This window comes from Coregonus lavaretus, assembly GCF_964263955.1.
Source record: "Coregonus lavaretus genome assembly, chromosome: 19".
NCBI classification, from domain to species: domain Eukaryota; kingdom Metazoa; phylum Chordata; class Actinopteri; order Salmoniformes; family Salmonidae; genus Coregonus; species Coregonus lavaretus.
Window position 1 is genome coordinate 7,319,556 of NC_140006.1, and position 21,493 is coordinate 7,341,048.

Here is a 21,493-nt window from a genome sequence, read left to right on the forward strand (position 1 = left end):
TTTAGATGTCTTATGGCTTGTGGGTAGACGCTGTTCAGGGTCCTGTTGGTTCCAGACTTGGTGCATCGGTACTGCTTGCCGTGCGGTAGCAGAGAGAACAGTCTGACTTGGGTGGCTGGAGTCTTTGACAATTGTTAGGGCCTTCCTCTTACACCGCCCGGTATAGACGTCCTGGATGGTAAGGAGCTCGGCCCCAGTGATATACTGGGCTGTACGCTCTACCCTCTGTAGGGCCTTGCGGTCTGATGCCAAGTAGTTGCCATACCAAGCGGTGATGCAACCAGTAAAGATGCTCTGTGGTGCAGCAGTATAGCAAGGCTATGCTCACGGAGTCTGTACATAAGGACTTCCCTAATTTTGGGTCAGTCAGTGGTCAAAAAAACAAAACAAAAAAAGACTAACATTTAAAAAATAATGCCTTTTGTGAATTAAGACTTGCACCTTAATTTTCAACTTTCTCTTCTTCTTACTAGCTCTGACCTTGCTATTAGCTACTTTGAGCAAAAATGTACTTACTGTGATATGTGGTTGTCCCACCAAGCTATCTTAAGATGAATGCACTAACTGTAAGTCGCTGTGGATAAGAGCTTCTGCTAAATGACTAAAATGTCAAATGTCTACTCTCTGTTTAGGGCCAGATAGCATTCCAAATTTGCTCAGTTTCTTTGGTTGATTCTTTCCAGTGTGTCAAATAGTTATCTTTTTGCCGTGTCATAGTTTGGTTGGGTCTAGTTGTGTTGCTGTCCTGGGGCTCGGTGGGGTCTGTTTGGGTATGTGAACAGAGCCCCAGAACCAGCTGGCTGAGGGTCCTGTTCTCTAGGTTAATCTCTCTGTAGGTTTGGGCTTTGTGGTGGAATATGTGGGCATCGCCCTCTTTAAGTTGTTGTAGAATTTAACAGCTCTTTTCTGGATTTTGGTAACTAGCGGGTATAGTCCTATTTCTGCTCTGTTTGGGATTTTGTGTTGTACACACAGTATATTTTTGCAGAATTCTGCGCGCTGCCTCCATTGTGTGTTTGTCCAATTTTTTTGTGAATTCTTGATTGGTGAGTGGACCCCAGACCTCACAACCATAGAGGGCAATGAGTTTTTAGCCGGATCCTAATTCGGATGTGGAGTTTTATGGTCTTTTTGATGGCATAGAACGCCCTTCTTGCCTTGTCTATTAGATCGTTCACAGCCTTGTGGAAGTTACCTGTGGTGTTGATGTTTAGGCTGAGGTAGGTATAATTATTAGTGTTCTCTAGGACAACAGTGTCTAGATATAATTAGTATTTGTTGTCCTGGCAACTGGACATTTGTTGGAACACCTTTATTTTTGTCTTACTGAGATTCACTGTCAGGGCCCAAGTCTGACAGAATAACAATTCTGTAAATAAGTGTGTGTACTTAGTGTATTGTCCCTGACTGTCGCCCCCCCTCTCTCCGGTCTTCTCCCAGGGACATCATGATCACACACTTTGAGCCATCCATCTCCTACGAGGGTCTGTACGGGGAGGTCAAAGACATGTGCTCCATGGACAATGACCAGCTCTTCACCATGAAGTGGATCGACGAAGAAGGTTTTTTAAAGTTTTTATTATCCTCCATCCATGTAGCAATCTCTCATCCATCTCTCCATCTAAGCTAATTTCCTGCAATTATATGCATTTTGCCATGGCTAATGCTATTCTTTTGTTCAAACATAATAACAAATACTGCTAAATTCATTGTTTTTGGAATTTTCAATTCTCCCTGACTGTCTAGCTTTTATTTTGGTGATTGTTAGTTCTCAAAGATTATACTATAAAAAATTATACCACAGCATTGTTGAATACTTGGTTCTGATTTTCTAGAAGGGCATTCTAGAATGGGAATTCTAGAATGGATATTAAAACCAGATAACGGGACAGTTGGAAAAGATATTGGAACACCTTGCAATCATGACGCAATATGTTGCTACACATGCAGACCGTACTGCATGTCCGTTTACAGAACTGCAATACAGTTACAGAAAGCTAAACCAACAACTACACAAACTGAAATTGGATGCATTGTAAACACAGGTCCAATGAGGAAAAAACGTACACTGAACAAAAATACGTTGAGTGACACATCTCCTTCGCATAGAGTTGATCAGGCTGTTGATTGTGGAATGTTGTCCCACTCCTCTTCAATGACTGTGCGAAGTTGCTGGATATTGGCGGGAACTGGAACACGCTGTCGTACACTTTGATCCAGAGCATCCCAAACAGTGGAGGTTCCTCAGAGGAGGAGGGGGAGGACCGTCCTCCTTGGTGAATTTCATACAAATAAAAATAGTGGAACATTCATAAAAGTTATCCTTTTTATATAAAACTATACTAATATATTCACGTCACCAAATAACACTGTTTTGCAATAAAAGGTCTACAGTAGCCTCTAGCACTGTGTGGGGTAGCATCATGGTGTAGCCGGAGGACAGCTAGCTTCTGTCCTCCTCTGGGTACATTGACTTCAATACAAAACCTAGGACTCATTGTTCATAGCCCTATTTATATTTCAACAAATTAATTTATTCCAAAATTAAGGAGAAGTGAGAAAGCTATCATTCGTAGTATATTTTTCACTTAGCTAGCATTTTTGTCCGATACCGATATCCAATATTTTCTTTGCCAAAAAAAAAAAATGCTGATAACCGATATTTAATAAATAATAATATAATATGCCATTTAGCAGACACTTTTATCCAAAGCGACTTACAGTCATGCGTGCATACATTTTTGTGTATGGGTGGTCCCGGGGATCGAACCCACTACCTTGGCGTTACAAGCGCCGTGCTCTACCAGTTGAGCTACAGAGGACCACTTAACATTTTAGCGGCCTTTTTAAGCATTCTAGTACAGTTAAATTGTTGAAATAAAGTGTCATATGTTCATTTGTTCAGTTAGGAACAGATTGTTTAATAACTTGAGAATGAGAAATGAGAAAAATGACAAATCCATGAATGTATTTTATCGCACAACATATATTCATGACACAAATATTTTAGCTGCCCCACATTACAAAGATGGTTGTTGGTTGGCTCTTCTTACTATCCAATATTGACTGTATGGAGAAACTTAAAAATGCTTAGAAATAAATATTGGTTTAAACTAAAATGCAGTTAATCATTTTAGCTTTAACTGCTTGAAAAAATTACTGGCTCGTGGCTATGTCATAAACTGCTAAGAATGGCACAACTTAAACTTTTCAAATGTGCTCAACTGACTTGACTAGTAAAATGCGAGCAAATTTACAACACAACACATCTCATCTTTCATTTAGGAAATTAAAATGTAATACAACATATTGCATTATAACATATTGCAATACTTTGTTATATACGCTTTGTTGGCAATGACACAGGTCAAACGTTTTCTGTAAGTCTTCACAAGGTTTTCACACACTGTTGCTGGTATATTGGCCCATTCCTCCATGCAGATCTCCTCTAGAGCAGTGATGTTTTGGGGCTGTCGCTGGGCAACACAGACTTTCAACTCCCTCCAAAGATTTTCTATGGGGTTGAGATCTGGAGACTGGCTAGGCCACACCAGGACCTTGAAATGCTTCTTACGAAGCCACTCCTTCGTTGCCCGGGCGGTGTGTTTGGGATCATTGTCATGCTGAAAGACCCAGCCACGTTTCATCTTCAATGCCCTTGCTGATGGAAGGAGGTTTTCACTCAAAATCTCACGATACATGGCCCTATTCATTCTTTCCTTTACACGGATCAGTCGTCCTGGTCCCTTTGCAGAAAAACAGCCCCAAAGCATGATGCTTCCACCCCCATGCTTCACAGTAGGTATGGTGTTCTTTGGATGCAACTCGGCATTCTTTGTCCTCCAAACACGACGAGTTGAGTTTTTACCAAAAAGTTTTATTTTGGTTTCATCTGACCATATGACATTCTCCCAATCCTCTTCTGGATCATCCAAATGCACTCTAGCAAACGTCAGACGGGCCTGGACATGTACTGGCTTAAGCAGGGGGACACGTCTTGCACTGCAGGATTTGAGTCCCTGGCGGCGTAGTGTGTTACTGATGGTAGGCTTTGTTACTTTGGTCCCAGCTCTCTGCAGGTCATTCACTAGGTCCCCCCGTGTGGTTCTGGGATTTTTGCTTGTGATCATTTTGACCCCACGGGGTGAGATCTTGCGTGGAGCCCCAGATCGAGGGAGATTATCAGTGGTCTTGTATGTCTTCCATTTCCTAATAATTGCTCCCACAGTTGATTTCTTCAAACCAAGCTGCTTACCTATTGCAGATTCAGTCTTCCCAGCCTGGTGCAGGTCTACAATTTTGTTTCTGGTGTCCTTTGACAGCTCTTTGGTCTTGGCCATAGTGGAGTTTGGAGTGTGACTGTTTGAGGTTGTGGACAGGTGTCTTTTATACTGATAACAAGTTCAAACAGGTGCCATTAATACAGGTAACGAGTGGAGGACAGAGGAGTCTCTTAAAGAAGTTGTTACAGGTCTGTGAGAGCCAGAAATCTTGCTTGTTTGTAGGTGACCAAATACTTATTTTCCACCATAATTTGCAAATAAATTCATTAAAAATCCTACAATGTGATTTTCTGGATTTTTTTCTTCTCAATTTGTCTGTCATAATTGACGTGTACCTATGATGAAAATTACAGGCCTCTCTCATCTTATTAAGTGGGAGAACTTGCACAATTGGTGGCTGACTAAATACTTTTTTCCCCCACTGTACACACACACTGACCCAAAAATTATTTTGTTGGCATTTACGTATGTCCCCATTACCAGTAAAACATAATCAAAACTTATTTATTTCACTTACTTGCTGTGCTGTTTCATTGTTCATTTGTTCAGTCGTTCCATTCTCAACCAGAATTTCATCATACATGTCAAGCAGTGAAGTTTCAGCTCTGTCTGTCCGTGGCCTCTTCTGTCGTGGGTCCTCTTCCTTGGTGTGCACTGTCACTGTGTCCGTTTCCATCTTGTCCAGCTGTGACTGTAACATTTCACGTAAACACTGTTTCTTGTCTGCATCAAAGTAGTGGTCCTTGTACCTAGCATCGAGCATGGTGGCGACACAGTAAAGAGGCTCAGAGAGAATGCCACCGAATCGCTTGTTCACAGCCTCTAGTAGAGTACTTTCGCAAGTTTTAACCCCACGGTCTGTGTCGGCAGTTTTGTTGAGCAGGCGTTTCAATGCCATGACAGAGGGTATCACGTCTGCTGCAGACGCAGTTGATGAGATTATTTCTCAAGTCAGTTGTTCGAATGGAGCTAGAAGTGTGTTCATGTTTTCAATGAGAGTCCAAGATGGCATAGCAGTGCGTCCTTGTGTAAATATACTTTTTTTTCGTATATATTTCTCTCTCACTTTCCATCCTTAACTAAATATACTTTCCTGCAACCCGCCTCACCCAATGTGGAACGGATTCTATTATTTCTTCATACCTTTTATCAAGAACACACGGCTGAAACTAGCCAGCTACTTGCTATTAGCTATTGCTATTAGCCACTGTTAGCGGTCTTCACCACTGTCCGTGGCCTGCACTACCTACCAGCCAGCTCTAGCCTGGACAATTATCGACCCAGAGCATTTCGGATTTTCTGCCGGAATCACTGAATCACTGGACCTTAACACCAGATCATCACAACTAGCTAGCTGCAACCGAATTTATGTTGTTGTTGGCTAATCACCACTAATCACTACTTGTCCCAAAGCTAGCACCAGTTATACTTGAGCTAGCCTCGAGCCAGGCCCATCTCCCGGCTATCCACCTCTCTGTCAACCGGATGGGACCTCCTAGTGTTGACACGAACTGCTCCCGGACTTACCTATTGCTGTTCACTGGACCTTATGATCACTCAGCTACACATCTGATGCCCGCTGGACTGTTCCCTTACACGGTACCCCATCCTGTTTGTCTGTTTAGCCTCAGCCCAAACTTTCGTCACCATTACCAGTTGTTGTCTTAGCCCTCTTGAATAACACCTGTGATTGCGTTATGCCTCTCTCCCATGTCAATATGCCTAGCCTATTGCTGTTTGGGTTAGTTGTTATTGTACTATTTCACTGTAAAGCCCCACAGTCCCGCTCAACCTGCCTCAGATAGCTTCTTTGTCCCACCCCCCATACACGCGGAGACCGGCTCAATCGGTACCTCCAGTGATGCTATCTCTTTCATCGTTACCCAATGCCTAGGTGTACCTCCACTGTACTCATATCCTTCCATATCCTTGTCTGTACATAATGCCCTGAATCTATTCCACAACGCCCGGAAATCTGCCCCGTTTATTCTCTGTACCAACGCACTAGAAGACCAGTTCTTAAAGCCTTTAGCCGTATACTTATTATATTCCTCCTCTGTTCCTCTGGTGATGTAGAGGTTAACCCAGGCCCTGTAGCCCCCAGTATCACTCCTACTCACCAGGCGCTATCATTTGTTGACTTCTGTAACCGTAAAAGCCTTGGTTTCTTGCATGTTAACATCAGAAGCCTCCTCCCCAAGTTTGAGATATTCACTGCGTTAGCACACTCTGCCTGATGTTCTAGCAGTGTCTGAATCCTGGCTTAGGAAGGCCACCATAAATTCAGAAATTCCTTTCCCCATCTACAACATTTTCCGTCTAGATAGAACTGCCAAAGGGGGCGGAGTTGCAATCTACTGTAGAGAGAGCCTGCAGAGCTCTATCATGATATTCAGGTCTGTGCCCAAACAGTTTGAGCTTCTACTTCTAAAAATCCACCTTTCCAGAAATAAGTATCTCACTGTTGCCGCTTGCTACAGACCCCCCTCAGCCCCCAGTTGTGCCCTGGACACCATATGTGAATTGCTTGCCCCCCATCTATCTCCAGAGTTCGTACTGCTTGGTGACCTAAACTGGGATATGCTTAACACCCCGGCCGTCCTACAATCTAAACTAGATGCCCTCAATCTCACACAAATTATCAAGGAACCTACCAGGTACAACCCTAAATCCGTAAACATGGGCACCCTCATAGATATCATCCTGACTAATTTACCCTCTAAATACATCTCCGCTGTCTTCAACCAGGATCTCAGCGATCACTGCCTCATTGCCTGAGTCCATAATGGGTCCGCGGTCAAACGACCATCCCTCATCACTGTCAAACGTTCCCTAAAACACTTCAGCGAGCAGGCCTTTCTAATTGACCTGGCCCGGGTATCCTGGATGGATATTGACCTCATTCAGTCAGTAGAGGATGCCTGGATGTTCTTCAAAAGTGCTTTCCTCTCCATCTTAAATAAGCATGCCCCATTCAAAAAAAGTTGATCTAAGAACAGATATAGCCCCTGGTTCACCCCAGACTTGGCTGCCCTTGACCAGCACAAAAACATCCTGTGGTGTACTGCATTAGCATCGAACAGACCCCGCGATATGCAAATTTTCAGGGAAGTCAGGAACCAATATACACAAGCAGTTAGGAAAGCAAAGGCTAGCTTTTTCAAACAGAAAACATCAAAACGTTTTGGGACACTGTAAAGTCCATGGAGAATAAGAGCACCTCGTCCCAGCTACCCACTACACTGAGGCTAGGAAACACTGTCACCACCGATAAGTCTACAATAATCGAGAATTTCATTTTGCTACAGCTTGCCATGCTTTCCACCTGGCTACCCCTACCCCGGCCACCAGCTCTGCACCCTCCGCCTCAACTTGCCCATGCCCCCCCCCGCTTCTCCTTCACCCAAATTCAGTTAGCTGATGTCCTGAAAGAGCTGCAAAATCTGGACCCTACAAATCAGCTGGGCTAGACAATCTGGACACTTTCTTTCTAAGATTAGCCGCCGAAATTGTCTCAACCCCTATTACTAGCCTGTTCAACCTCTTTCGTATCATCTGAGATCGCCAGAGATTGGAAAGCTGCTGCGGTCATCCCCCTATTCAAAGGGGGTGACACTCTAGATCCAAACTGTTACAGACCTATATCCATCCTACCCTGCCTTTCGAAAGTATTTGAAAGCCAAGTTAACAAACAGATCACCGACCACTTCGAATCCCACCGTACCTTCTCCGCTATGCAATCTGGTTTGCGAGCTGGTCATGGGTGCACCTCAGCCACGCTCAAGGTCCTAAACGATATAATAACCGCGATTGATAAAAGACAGTACTGTGCAGCCGTCTTCATCGACCTGGCCAAGGCTTTTGACTCTGTCAATCACCGCATTCTTATTGGCAGACTAAATAGCCTTGGTTTCTCAACTGACTGCCTCACCTGGTTCACCAACTACTTCTCAGATAGAGTTAAATGTGTCAAATCAGAGGGCCTGTTGTCTGGACCTCTGGCAGTCTCTATGGGGGTGCCACAGGGTTCAATTCTCGGGCCGACTCTATTCTCTGTGTATATCAATGATGTCGCTCTTGCTGCTGGTGACTCTCAGATCCACCTCTTCGCAGACGACACCATTTTGTATACATCTGGCCCTTCATTGGACACTGTGTTAACAAACCTCCAAACGAGCTTAAATCCTTCCAGACTCACATTAAGCATCTCCAATCCAAAGTTAAATCTAGAATCGGCTTCCTGTTTCGCAACAAAGCCTCCTTCACTCATGCTGCTAAACATGCCCTCGTAAAACTGACTATCCTACCGATCCTTGACTTCGGCAATGTCATTTACAAAATTGCCTCCTACACTCTACTCAGCAAATTGGATGTAGTCTATCACAGTGCCATCCGTTTTGTCACCGAAGCCCCATATACTACCCACCATTGTGACCTGTACGCTCTCGTTGGCTGGCCCTCAGTACATATTCGTCGCCAAACCCACTGGCTCCAGGCCATCTATAAATCACTGCTAGGCAAATCCCCGCCTTATCTTAGCTCATTGGTCACCATAGCAACACCCACCCGTAGTATGTGCTCCAGCAGGTATATCTCACTGGTCAACCCCAAAGCCAATACCTCCTTTGGCTGCCATTCCTTCCAGTTCTCTGCTGCAAATGACTGGAACGAACTACAAAAATCTCTGAAGCTGGAGACACTTATCTCCCTCATTAACTTTAAGCATCAGTTGTTAGAGCAGCTTACCGATCACTGTACCTGTACACAGCCCATCTGTAATTAGCCCACCCAACTACCTCATCCCCATATTGTTATTTACATTATTTATTTTGCTAATTTGCACCCCAGTATCTCTATTTGCACATCATCTTCTGCACATCTATCACTCCAGTGTTAATACTAAATTGTAATTATTTTGCACTATGGCCTATTTATTGCCTTACCTCCATAACCTACTACATTTGCACACACTGTATATAGATTTTCTATTTTCTATTGTGTTATTGACTGTACATTTTTGTTTATTCCATATGTAACTCTGTGTTGTTGTTTTTATCGCACTGCTTTGCTTTATCTTGGCCAGATCGTAGTTGTAAATGAGAACTTGTTCTCAACTGGCTTACCTGGTTAAATAAAGGTGAAATAAAACAAAATAAAAAGTACTGATTATTGCAGGTAACTCAGTCGGCTGCGTACACGCCAAGCACTCGTTTTTGTTCCAGCAGGCTCTCTTTCATGTAAACAGTACTGCTTATGTATTGCTTGCAGGCGGCTGTATGCTAGCTGTGAGTGTTTAAAATGACCCACTATCTTCCTACCTGTTGCCAATGGCGTGTGTGGCATGCATGGCAAACTGGCAACTCCGCATTCTTCCAAAGCCTTTGTCATGTTATGTGCTTTATCACATAGCACAGCGTGTACTTTGTTCTTGGGGATTTTCCAAGTTTCAAACATGTTCTCAAATGCCATTGAAATGGCAGCAGCGGTATGAGAACCAACACATTCTTGAGCATGCAATACGGCTTTCCTCAGTACGAAATCCTCTTCGAACCACTGTGCTGTCAGACTCAGCATGCTCATGGGGCTGACATCGCTGGTCCAAATGTCAGTCGTGAAGCTAATAGCAGTGACCCCCATAGCAAGTAGCTCACGGATGTACGTTTCAACAATCCCCTGTAGCTCAGTTGGTAGAGCATGTCGCTTGCAACGCCAGGGTTGTGGGTTCGTTTCCCACTGGAGGCCAGTATGAAAATGTATGCACTCACTAACTGTAAGTCGCTCTGGATAAGAGCGTCTGCTAAATGACTGAAAAATGTAAAACAATACTGCGTAACTCCGGTAGGGCAACATCTGAAAAATAGCGCCTGCTTGGTAGAGTGTACCGGTGCTCGACCAGTCGGCGAAAAAGCCAACATCATCCACGACAGAGAACGGTAGAATGTCAAGGGCAATGAATTCCATTATCTTGGCGTTAATGGATTTCGCCTTTGAGTTTCACCAAAATGTTCTTACTCTTTCAAATGACTGCTGGACTTGAACTTGTTTAGTTGTTGGAAGTAGTCACTGAACGTCTGGGGGTGATGCACTTTCAAATGAGTAATTAGGTTTGTGGTATTGAAAGATTTCACTTTCTCCCCTCCTTGGGAAATAATAGCTGCGCAAACATTGCATATGGCCTTTTTGTTACCTTCCTTTGAAACTTCAAAATAGATCCACACAGCAGACATTGTGGGCTAGGTTAGGAATGCTGTGTTGCACGTGTAGCTTCGGGACAAGTCTCTGAATGTCCTTGAATGGCCCGGACTTGAACCCGATCGAACATCTCTGTAGAGACCTGAAAATAGCTGTGCAGCTCCCGAGTGGCGCAGCGGTCTAAGGCACTGTCTCAGTGCTTGAGGCGTCACTACTAACCCCCTGGTTCGATTCCAGGCTGTATCACAACCGGTCGTGATTGGGAGTCCCATAGGGCAGCGCACAATTGGTCCAGCGTCGTCCGGGTTTGGCCGGTGTAGGCCGTCATTGTAAATTAGAATTTGTTCTTAACTGACTTGCCTAGTTAAAGAAAGGTTAAATAAATAAAAAATTATGATATGCGAGAAAGCTAGCTGTGCTAGACTTTGTACTTCCTCAGTATCTGTCCAGCTAGTCATGCGGTATCCAGCTAGCTGGCCCTGCCTCAGTATCGGGCTGGTCGTACCACAGTAATGCTTGTGTGTGTCACAGTATAGATGAAGATGTCAGGTTGTTGGACTCAGTGAAAGGTCAGGCTGCCCTAAGTAATTAATGTATCACCACTCACCAGCCAGCCATACTTCAATAGCCTCGTCACAGGCTCTGCAAAACACACTGCAACTGTTCATAATGAACTCAGCCAAGACTGAGCCGCTGCCTTCACATAACTCACCAACACACACATACACTCCCTCATAGACACCTGTTCTAAACTGGGAACAGCTAAATGTATCAGCTAAGAGAGATCTTGAGGAACACAGCAGCTTTTGTGACCGACAGAAGGTGGTGGTGAATGATTACAGAACTCCGCTATATGGGGAATAGGGTGTCATGTGAGATGCAGTTGCTGTACTGACCGGTTGTGTTGCTGTGTCCACTGTCCTCCCAGGTGACCCGTGTACAGTATCATCTCAGCTGGAGCTGGAGGAAGCCCTGAGGCTCTATGAACTCAATAAAGACTCTGAACTCATCATCCATGGTAACACGACCTTCAATTATATTCAATAAACTTTATTTATACCCAAGGGGAAATCATTCCTTGACTGACAGTGCAGTGACAATGCAGACAACATAATGCATACATTGGCCTTGCGTTCAATTCAATAAACTTAATTTATCCTCAGTGTAGACACACATTCAACATCAGACAACTTAAGAACATTCACGTTCCATTACATTCAATTCAACTTATTAATTGAATAAATATGAATGTTGGCTGCTGGGCTGACATTGCAGACAAGGATAAAACGGCAGACAACATAATGGATACATAACAAACATGACTCACTCTGTCTGCTACACTGATCCTCGCCTCGCTAGGAGATGGAATGGGTTTACTGAGTAGTCTGTGTGTCTGTGCACGTGTGCACTGGATCAACACTGGATAGAAGGGAGGGTCACAGGTTAAGGGCAAGGTGAAGGTCACAGTAGTGGAAGTGGAGGAGACTAGAGGGGGATGAGGGGGGAGATGAAACGAGGTGGAGGATAGGGGGAAGGGCACAGTGGGGCGCCAAGTATGCTAGTTAATGAGAGAGCATCCACCACTCACCTCTGGCACACGCACGCACTTGTGTGATGTAGGGACTGCAATGTTGTAGGCATAATGGTGTTATTTCCCTCTCCTCTCAGTGTTTCCTTGTGTCCCAGAGAAGCCTGGCATGCCCTGTCCAGGAGAGGACAGTAAGTCTACAACTACTTGTCCCTTTTTCTCTTATATCCATATCATTGTTTTCTGAAGCTGGGGAGTTTCTCTCTGACACACACACACACTTGATCCTGTAACCCCCGTTTCTTGCTCCTATTCAGAGTCTATATATCGTCGTGGGGCGAGACGTTGGAGGAAGCTCTACTACGCAAGTGGCCATGCCTTCCAGGCAAAACGCTTCAACAGGGTGAGCTACCTCTCTATCCATCTCTTTCTTTCTATCCATCTCTCTTTCTCTATATTCTGCTCTTCCTTCCTCTTTCTTTCTCTCTATCTCCCCCTCTCTCTATATATACAGTGGTTCTTCCTTTAAAAGTTGTGTCATACCACAGCACAGCTTGCGGAATGGAATGGCATGTTGGAGTGCATGACGTCATAGTATTTTACTGTCAGCCATTGTTGCCATTAATGCTAGTTCGACCACCAGAGGGCATGTTTGAGAAGCTAAGTTATTGAAATGACATGGAGCTGTAGGCCTAAGAGTCCTGTTTACTGTAGCTGTTTTAGCGTAACTTACTTATTGACATTAAGGCCTACTTCAATATACAGTATATAAATCAATCATTCATTCATTTGTTCATGTCATCACACAGCATACAAGCCATCCATGTCTTTAAATACAGTCAAGCATTTTAGTTACAAAACGAAATAACAATGTTGGCTAAAGCGATTGAATTCACATATGCATTTGACTGTTTTTAATATTGGCTGTATTAGAGACTTTAAAACCTTTTTTTGTTAGAACAACTTTTTTCACATTTTGTTACGTTACAGCCTTATTCTAAAATTGATTATATTGTTTTTTTCCCCCTCAATCTACACACAACACCCCATAATAACAAAGCCAAAACAGGTTTAGACATTTTTGCAAATTTATTAAAAATGGAAATATGACATTTACATAAGTATTCAGACCCTTCATCCAGTACTTTGTTGAAGTACCTTTGGCAGCGATTACAACCTCAATTCTTCTTGGGTATGACGCTACAAGCTTGGCACACATGTATTTGTGGAGTTTCTCTCATTCTTCTCTGCAGATCCTCTCAAGCTCTGTCAGGTTGGATGGGGTGCGTCGCTGCACAGCTATTTTCAGGTCTCTCCAGAGATGTTCGATTGGGTTTAAGTCCGGGCTCTGGCTGGGCCAATCAAGGACATTCTAAGACTTGTCCCGAAGCCACTTCTGCATTGTCTTGGCTGTGTGTTTAGGGTCGTTGTCCTGTTGGAAGGTGAACCTTCGCCCCAGTCTGAGGTCCTGAGCACTCTGGAGCAGGTTTTCATCAAGGATCTCTCTATACTTTGCTCCGTTCATCTTTCCCTTGATCCTGACTAGTCTCCCAGTCCCTGCCACTGAAAAACATCCACACAGCATGATGCTGCCACCACCATGCTTCACCGTAGGGATGGTGCCAGATTTCCTCCAGACGTGACGCTTGGCATTCAGGCCAAAGAGTTCAGTCTTGGTTTCATCAGACCAGAGAATCTTGTTTTTCATGGTCTGAGAGTCTTTAGGTGCCTTTTGGCAAACTCTAAGCAGGCTGTCATGTGCCTTTTTACTGAGGAGTGGCTTCCGTCTGGACACTCTACCATAAAGGCCTGATTGGTGGAGTGCTGCTGAGATGGTTGTCCTTCTGGAAGGTTCTCCTATCTCCACAGAGGAACGCTGGAGCGCTGTCAGAGTGACCATCGGGTTCTTGATCACCTCCCTGACCAAGGCTCTTCTCCCCCGATTGCTCAGTTTGGCCGGGCGGCCAGCTCTAGGAAGAGTCTTGGTGGTTCCAAACTTCTTCCATTTAAGAATGATGGAGGCCACTGTGTTCTTGGGGACCTTCAATGCTTCAGACATTTTTTGGTACCCTTCCCTAGATCTGTTTCTTGACACAATCCTGTCTCTGAGCTCTATGGACAATTCCTTCAACCTCGTGGCTTGGTTTTTGCTCTGACATGCACTGTCAACTGTGGGACCTTATATAGACAGGTGTGTGCCTTTCCAAATCATGTCCAATCAGTTGAATTTACCACAGGTGGACTCTAATCAAGATGTATACACATCTCAAGGATGATCAATGGAAACAGGATGCACCTGAGCTCAATTTATAGTCTCTTAGCAAAGGGTCTGAATACTTATCTAAATAAGATATTTCAGTTTTTTATTTTTAATACATTTGCAAAAATGTCTAAACCTTCGCCATCAACTTGTTAATTTAGCAGTCAACACATATGTTTTAAGAATATAATGGAATATAACAGACCATTTTCGTTTCTTAGAATAAAACTCTTACAGTAACAACAGTTCAGTTACAGCTTCTGACAAAGTAGAAACAAAAAAAAGTCTCTCTTTTTGATTGTGCACGTGGGACAGAGGAAGAGCAATTCGTACACTATTGATCTAAATTCAATCACTCTCTTCTTCATCCTCATCATTCAGTTCATTCAAATTCAATTGTAATACATTTTGCCACTCCCGTTCAATAACTCCAAATCGCTTTTGCTCCAAATGGATAACTTGAAATAACATGATATAGGTTAATTAAACAATCGAATGGAAAAATGATATTATTTATTAGCCTAGTGTTTTAGGGATAACATGTGAATTAGGCCTCATGTAAAATAATTGTCAAAAGTGCAAGAGGAGATACTGTTGCATGACAAACAGGTGCTGTTAGATTACAATATATTTTATCTGCCAGTTTCTAACAGTGTTAACAATACTGAATAAAGTAATACCAGAGAGTCTGTTCTAATGAAGAAGAAAAAAAGTAAAGCCTTTAATACAGCATAGCAAAGTTTTTAAAAACAGCCAGATTTGTGAAATTGCTTTATCCAACATTTTGCAGTTGCATGAGGCATGGTGATCACAGAATGAGTAGGATATTAAGCAAACACTCAGAGACAACAGAAGCAGGAACAGCATAGTGCTGAGTGAGTCACTCATTCCTGGCTTTCGTTCAAAATAAGTTATATTATAATGCAGGGTTAAAGACACATTCTTTCTGATTGTCTTTAGCATGCAGTCTCTCCTCGTACTACAGCTAATTTCATTTGAATTAGGTGGATTATAGTAAATTAATATGTATGTAGAGGTTGATGCATTTTTCGTTAGGGCAAATCTGGTCTGTGATATTGAGTTAGAAATGTAAAACTTTAGAGTACTTAAGCCTCGAATACATTGCAAGTTTGCCCTTTTTTGGCCATTAGGCTACACTTTACAATAGGACTCAACTCTGACTGACCGCAGCATCTATCTGTAGTCTAAACTGTGGTACAAATTGGGGGATTTTTCACACCTAGCCAGGCTATTAGACTATCCTTTTGTAAATTAAGGGAGGTGTGAATGTTTGTCAGTCTCTCCTATCGCACTAGAGTCCTGCATCAGGCAAAAAACAATTTGAGAGAGAACTTGGGTAAATACAATGGCTCAATTACACTTGACGTGGACTGATGATTTTTGAAAAATATGATACTTGTGCCTTACAGCCCATTGCATAAACAAAGAGTGGATGTTATCCACCACGGAGTGGGACAGTGCAGCTCAACACTGCAGATAACATAAGGCCAGCTATTGTGAAAGAATACTTGTGGATCTAGTTGATTTCCTCTATCGCTTCAAGAGGCCTACTGTCCACCTGGTAATTGTGTGGTTCCAAAGGATAAAGCATCACCTTCAGATGGATATGTGGTTTCAGAGAGAAGCCAGCTGCGAGCTTGCGACCAGGCACGGTGGATGACATCCTTTTCCCGCACAGCAAAGAAATCCAGTGATGAATGGGACTGTTTTTGAAGTTATTGTTTTAGTACATTTATTTGTTTTTTTTACATCTTAATTCTTGGCGTTGTTTCTTTTTTTGTTATATTCATCAGAGGTGTAGGGAGGGTAAAGTCTGTGAATCCAAAAAAATGTCATTATACAGATAATTAACAACACATGCACACGACAGAATTCATATCTTGGTTTTTGTGGTGAATGTGAATGAAAAAATAAACTGTTTTGATAATGGTTTTTATACACATACCTTGTCCATAATGTAGAGGGCTATGGGAATTCATTGAAGAGGTAAGGGAGGAGGATGGTAAATGTGATCTGCATAACATACCAATACCAATTGACATACCCTTTGTATGCCTCCTCGTCTGTATACCTACAGACACAAAAGTGAGCAGTTCAGTCATCTGCATCCAATACAGCTAGCCTTCAACATATTTTTATAGCCTACATATTCTTACCTCTTTGTTGATTGATATCCATTGAATTGTGTCCATTTTCTGTTTTAGAAAGATTTGCGCAAATATGAAAAGATAGATGGTATCATAAAACAAAATGAATTTAGATCATACATGGGACAAACCTTACCTTAAATTAAGGAGCTCTTAACATTTTTCAGTTAAGTGCCTGCACCTGCTGTTCTTTCAAATTCAAATGTTTCAGTTGGGCAGTTAGGTTCCTGCAAGAACTCCCACCAACTAAGGAGGTTCCTCGATGAATCCCACCTCCTATGGGGTTCTTGGAAGAACCTTTTGGGGGCCATTTTCAGTTCCAAGAACCATAAGGTTCGTCAAAGAACTTTGAGGATCTTAGAAGGACCCTTGTTGAACCCCTCATTTTTAGAGTGCACTGTATCCATCTATTTTACATTTCCTCTCTTCCTTCACCTCTTTCTCTCTCTTCTTCTCTATCCTTCGCTCTTTCTCTTCCTCACTTTTTACCTCTGTTTCCCTCTATCCCTCTCTCTATTCCTCTCTCTTTCGTCACCTCTCTCTTTCTCTCTAAAGGTGTGTTTTCTTTGTCTTCCAGAGAGCTCACTGCGCCATCTGCACAGACCGTATCTGGGGTCTGGGGCGACAGGGTTACAAATGCATCAACTGCAAACTGCTGGTCCACAAGAAGTGTCACAAACTGGTCACCGTGGAGTGTGGCCGACAGATGATACAGGTGAGGAACAGGGAGCGGTCAGTGCCGCCTCTTATACTTAGTGCCCAGAGTTTTACCCTGCTCTTTTCACATGACCTGACCCGGAAAAACTCCTGGCCCTACACATTGTATTTTCATTAAGAAAGGACTGACACACAATATTTCTCAACATGTCCTCTTTCTCTCTCTCGCTCTCCATCTCGCTCTCTTTCTAGGAGCCTATCATGGGGCCTGATAGGGGGGCCTCCATCACTCCATTAGACCAATCTGAACAGCCAGGTAACACATACGCTCACACTCTCTCTCACACACACACACACACTGCCTTTTTAAGGAAAACTAGCCCTGGTGGGCTAAGATGGATCCTCATAAACAATCAGTCATTTTGACGAAATTAATTATTTCTTTAGACCGTGTCCCCAGACCTCCGTCACTAAGCTGGATCCAGTAGGACTAAGACAGCCTTAAGTCCTGTCAGGTGCTCTACTGGTGGCTGACTGAATAAGAAGGTTTAAAGGAGAAGTTTACCCAAAATCCAGAAATTCTCAATTGATTCCATACATTGAAACTAGTTCAGTGGAGTTTGCCATCTCCCCCCCTCTCTCCCTATAGTGCTGTACTGAAACGGCTGCAAAAACAGATCATGTGACTCGTTAAGTTGCTAGGAATTTCATTGTTTTCACTGTAAATACTACAACAGCCAACTTTTCATAGCTGCGTGTGTGTAGCATGCGACGATACGTATGAACAAGGACATTTTGGGGACAGAAAGGATACTTAAAGATACAGCTGTTGGCTGGATCTGGCGCAGTGCCAAAATGCAAAGGCGCGTTTAAGAAGAGAACGCGACAAAGCAAGCGCGTGGAGGTATGTAGCCTAGCCTGATTCTTGACGTTCGAGGTGTTCTTATTGTGTTACCATTACACCATATAGGCCTAGGTGCTCTACAGGTTAGCACAGCGGTTCCCAAACTAGGGGTCGAGACCCCATGTGGGGTTGCCTGATATGAAATTGGGTCGCGGGAGAATTTCTAAAATCCTGAGAGAAAGACAAAATATACACTTCCAGTCAAAAGGTTGGACACACCTACTCATTCTAGGGTTTTTCTTTATTTTTACATTGTAGAATAATAGTGAAGACATCAAAACTATGAAATAGCACACATGTAGCAAACAAAAAAGTGTTAAACAAATCAAAGTATATTTTATATTTGAGTATCTTCAAATAGCCACCCTTTGTCTTGATGACAGCTTTGCGCACGCTTGGCATTCTCTCAACCAGCTTCACCTGGAATGCTTTTCCAACAGTCTTGAAGGAGTTCCCACATATGCTGAGCACTTGTTGGCTGCTTTTCCTTCACTCTGCGGTCCGACTCATCCCAAACCATCTCAATTGGGTTGAGGTCGGGGGATTGTGGAGGCCAGGTCATCTGATGCACCACTCCATCACTCTCCTTCTTGTTAAAATAGCCCTTACACAGCCTGGAGGTGTGTTGGGTCATTGTCCTGTTGAAAGACAAATGATAGTCCCATTAAGCCCAAACCAGATGGGATGGCGTATCGCTGTAGAATGCTGTGGTAACTATGCTGGTTAAGTGTGCCTTGAATTCTAAATAAATCACAGACAGTGTCACCAGCAAAGCACCCCCACACCATAACACCTCCTCCTCCATGCTTTACGGTGGGAAATACACATGCAGAGATCATCCGTTCACCCACACCATGTCTCACAAAGACACGGCAGTTGGAACCAAAAATCTCCAATTTGGACTCCAGACCAAAGGACAAATTTCCACCGGTCTAATGTCAATTTCTTGTGTTTCTTGGCCCAAGCAGGTCTCTTCTTCTTATTGGTGTCCTTTAGTAGTGGTTTCTTTGCAGCAATTCAACCATGAAGGCCTGATTCACACTGTCCCCTCTGAACAGTTGATGTTGAGATGTGTCTGTTACTTGAACTCTGTAAAGCAGTTATTTGGGCTGCAATTTCTGAGGCTGGTAACTCTAATGAACTTATCCTCTGCAGCAGAGTTACGTTTCATCATAGCACTTGATGGTTTTTGTGACTGCACTTGAAGAAACTTTAAAAGTTCTTGAAATGTTCTGTATTGACTGACCTTCATGTCTTAAAGTAATGATGGACTGTCGTTTCTCTTTGCTTATTTGAGCTGTTCTTGCCATAATATGGACTTGGTCTTTTACCAAATAGGGCTATCTTCTGTATACCCCCCTACCTCGTCACAACACAACTGATTGGCTCAAACGCATTAAGAAGGAAAGAAATTCCACAAATTAACTTTTAACAATGCACACCTGTTAATTGAAATGCATTCCAGGTGACTACCTCATGGAGCTGGTTGAGAGAATGCCAAGAGTGTGCAAAGCTGTCATCAAGGCAAAGGGTGGCTATTTGAAGAATCTCAAATATATAAAATATATTTTGATTTGTTGAACACTTTTTTGTTTACTACATGATTCCAGATGTGTTATTTCATAGTTTTGATGTCTTCACTATTGCTCTACAATGTAGAAAATAGTAAAAATAAAGAAGAACCCTGGAATGAGTAGGTGTGTCCAAACTTTTGACACGGGTCTGTATATACAAAAAAATAATGTATATTATAATATCGTCTTTGTATAATGTGGTTAAACTTAAAAATCTAACTGAAAGTGATTCAAATCTAAAATATTAAATTCAACCAGAGAGTGCCCTTAGATCATGGGAAAAGGCCTCATTTGACCGCTGAACTCCCACGGTGAATGGCTAGACCTGCTACGCTATGAAACCATACACTATTGCAGAGACTTTGATATTACCGGCCAACCGGTGAAAACAATGTGTAGGAAAGCAGGGGTACAAACTCACATCAATACCTTTGTCAGACAACACTGTCAAACAAATAATTAATGCTATTGCTAGCAAACAAGCGGAAACTGACTTAAATTCCTCAGCTTATGCTCTCCAAATGGACTTTAGCTGTGAGGGCAGAGATGCCCATGCATTGACTTTTGTTAAGCTATACATGTCGGGGGATGCTATTCACGAGGACATATTGTTCTGTCTCACGATTCCCGAGCATGAAACAACATATGGGATGTTCAGTGTGCTGCGTGGCTATATTGACAAAAAACAGATTCCATATGGGATCGAATGGTGGGCTTTTGCACAGATGGGGCTCTATCTATCACGGGACGGAGGGCAGGCCTCTGCGCTCTAGTTATGAATGTGTCTCCCTCTGCCATATGGACGCATTGTATGATACACCGAGAGCAACTGGTGGCAAAAGAGCTGAGTACAGAACTCTGAGATATACTGCAGCAGGTAACTTCGATTGTGAACTACATCAAACCACATCCACTGCGTGCACGCCTGTTCGCAAAACTATGTGGAGATGTGGTATCAGAGCATCACAATGTTCTATTTCATACAGAGGCTTGGTGGTTATCGAGGGGGGAGTGTTGAAAATATATTGACTTTGAGAAGCTACTACACGACATGCATCAAGCACCCCCATTCATTAGTGGTGGTGAGATAAGACATTGTGAAACTAATTTGCAATTGACTGCCCCACATTCAAAGTATGTGATGGTGAGTTGAAGACAATCAGAAATACTGTTAAAATGTCTTTCAATTGAATCCCATAGCCCCAAATAAAAAAGTAAACATTGGCTGTTTTCACATGGGTGGGGTCACGAAATTTTTCATATATCAAATGGGGTCGTGGGAACCCCTGGGTTAGCATATGTGCCATATGTATTTATGATGGGGAGGTTGAGAGACAGTAGACTTTCTCACCTTACATTGCAAAATAGAATATCCCCAAAACATTGTGATAAGTAAACATACAGTGGGGGAAAAAAGTATTTAGTCAGCCACCAATTGTGCAAGTTCTCCCACTTAAAAAGATGAGAGAGGCCTGTAATTTTCATCATAGGTACACGTCAACTATGACAGACAAATTGAGATTTTTTTTCTCCAGAAAATCACATTGTAGGATTTTTAATGAATTTATTTGCAAATTATGGTGGAAAATAAGTATTTGTTCACCTACAAACAAGCAAGATTTCTGGCTCTCACAGACCTGTAACTTCTTCTTTAAGAGGCTCCTCTGTCCTCCACTCGTTACCTGTATTAATGGCACCTGTTTGAACTTGCTATCAGTATAAAAGACACCTGTCCACAACCTCAAACAGTCACACTCCAAACTCCACGATGGCCAAGACCAAAGAGCTGTCAAAGGACACCAGAAACAAAATTGTAGACCTGCACCAGGCTGGGAAGACTGAATCTGTAATAGGTAAGCAGCTTGGTTTGAAGAAATCAACTGTGGGAGCAATTATTAGGAAATGGAAGACATACAAGACCACTGAT

The 21,493-nt window shown here is 42.9% G+C and overlaps 1 protein-coding gene across 1 annotated transcript in view; it reads left to right on the forward strand.

The window, feature by feature from the left end:
* The window catches only part of LOC311147139 (protein kinase C iota type), a 59,370-nt gene that overhangs the window by 23,404 nt on the left and 14,473 nt on the right, over positions 1–21,493 (forward strand). Inside the window, exons 2-7 of the mRNA XM_084183766.1 lie at positions 1,441–1,562; positions 11,404–11,493; positions 12,144–12,194; positions 12,321–12,406; positions 17,009–17,146; positions 17,341–17,404. Coding sequence (XP_084039892.1) covers positions 1,441–1,562; positions 11,404–11,493; positions 12,144–12,194; positions 12,321–12,406; positions 17,009–17,146; positions 17,341–17,404 — 551 coding nt within the window. The remainder of the gene's footprint in view (positions 1–1,440; positions 1,563–11,403; positions 11,494–12,143; positions 12,195–12,320; positions 12,407–17,008; positions 17,147–17,340; positions 17,405–21,493) is intronic.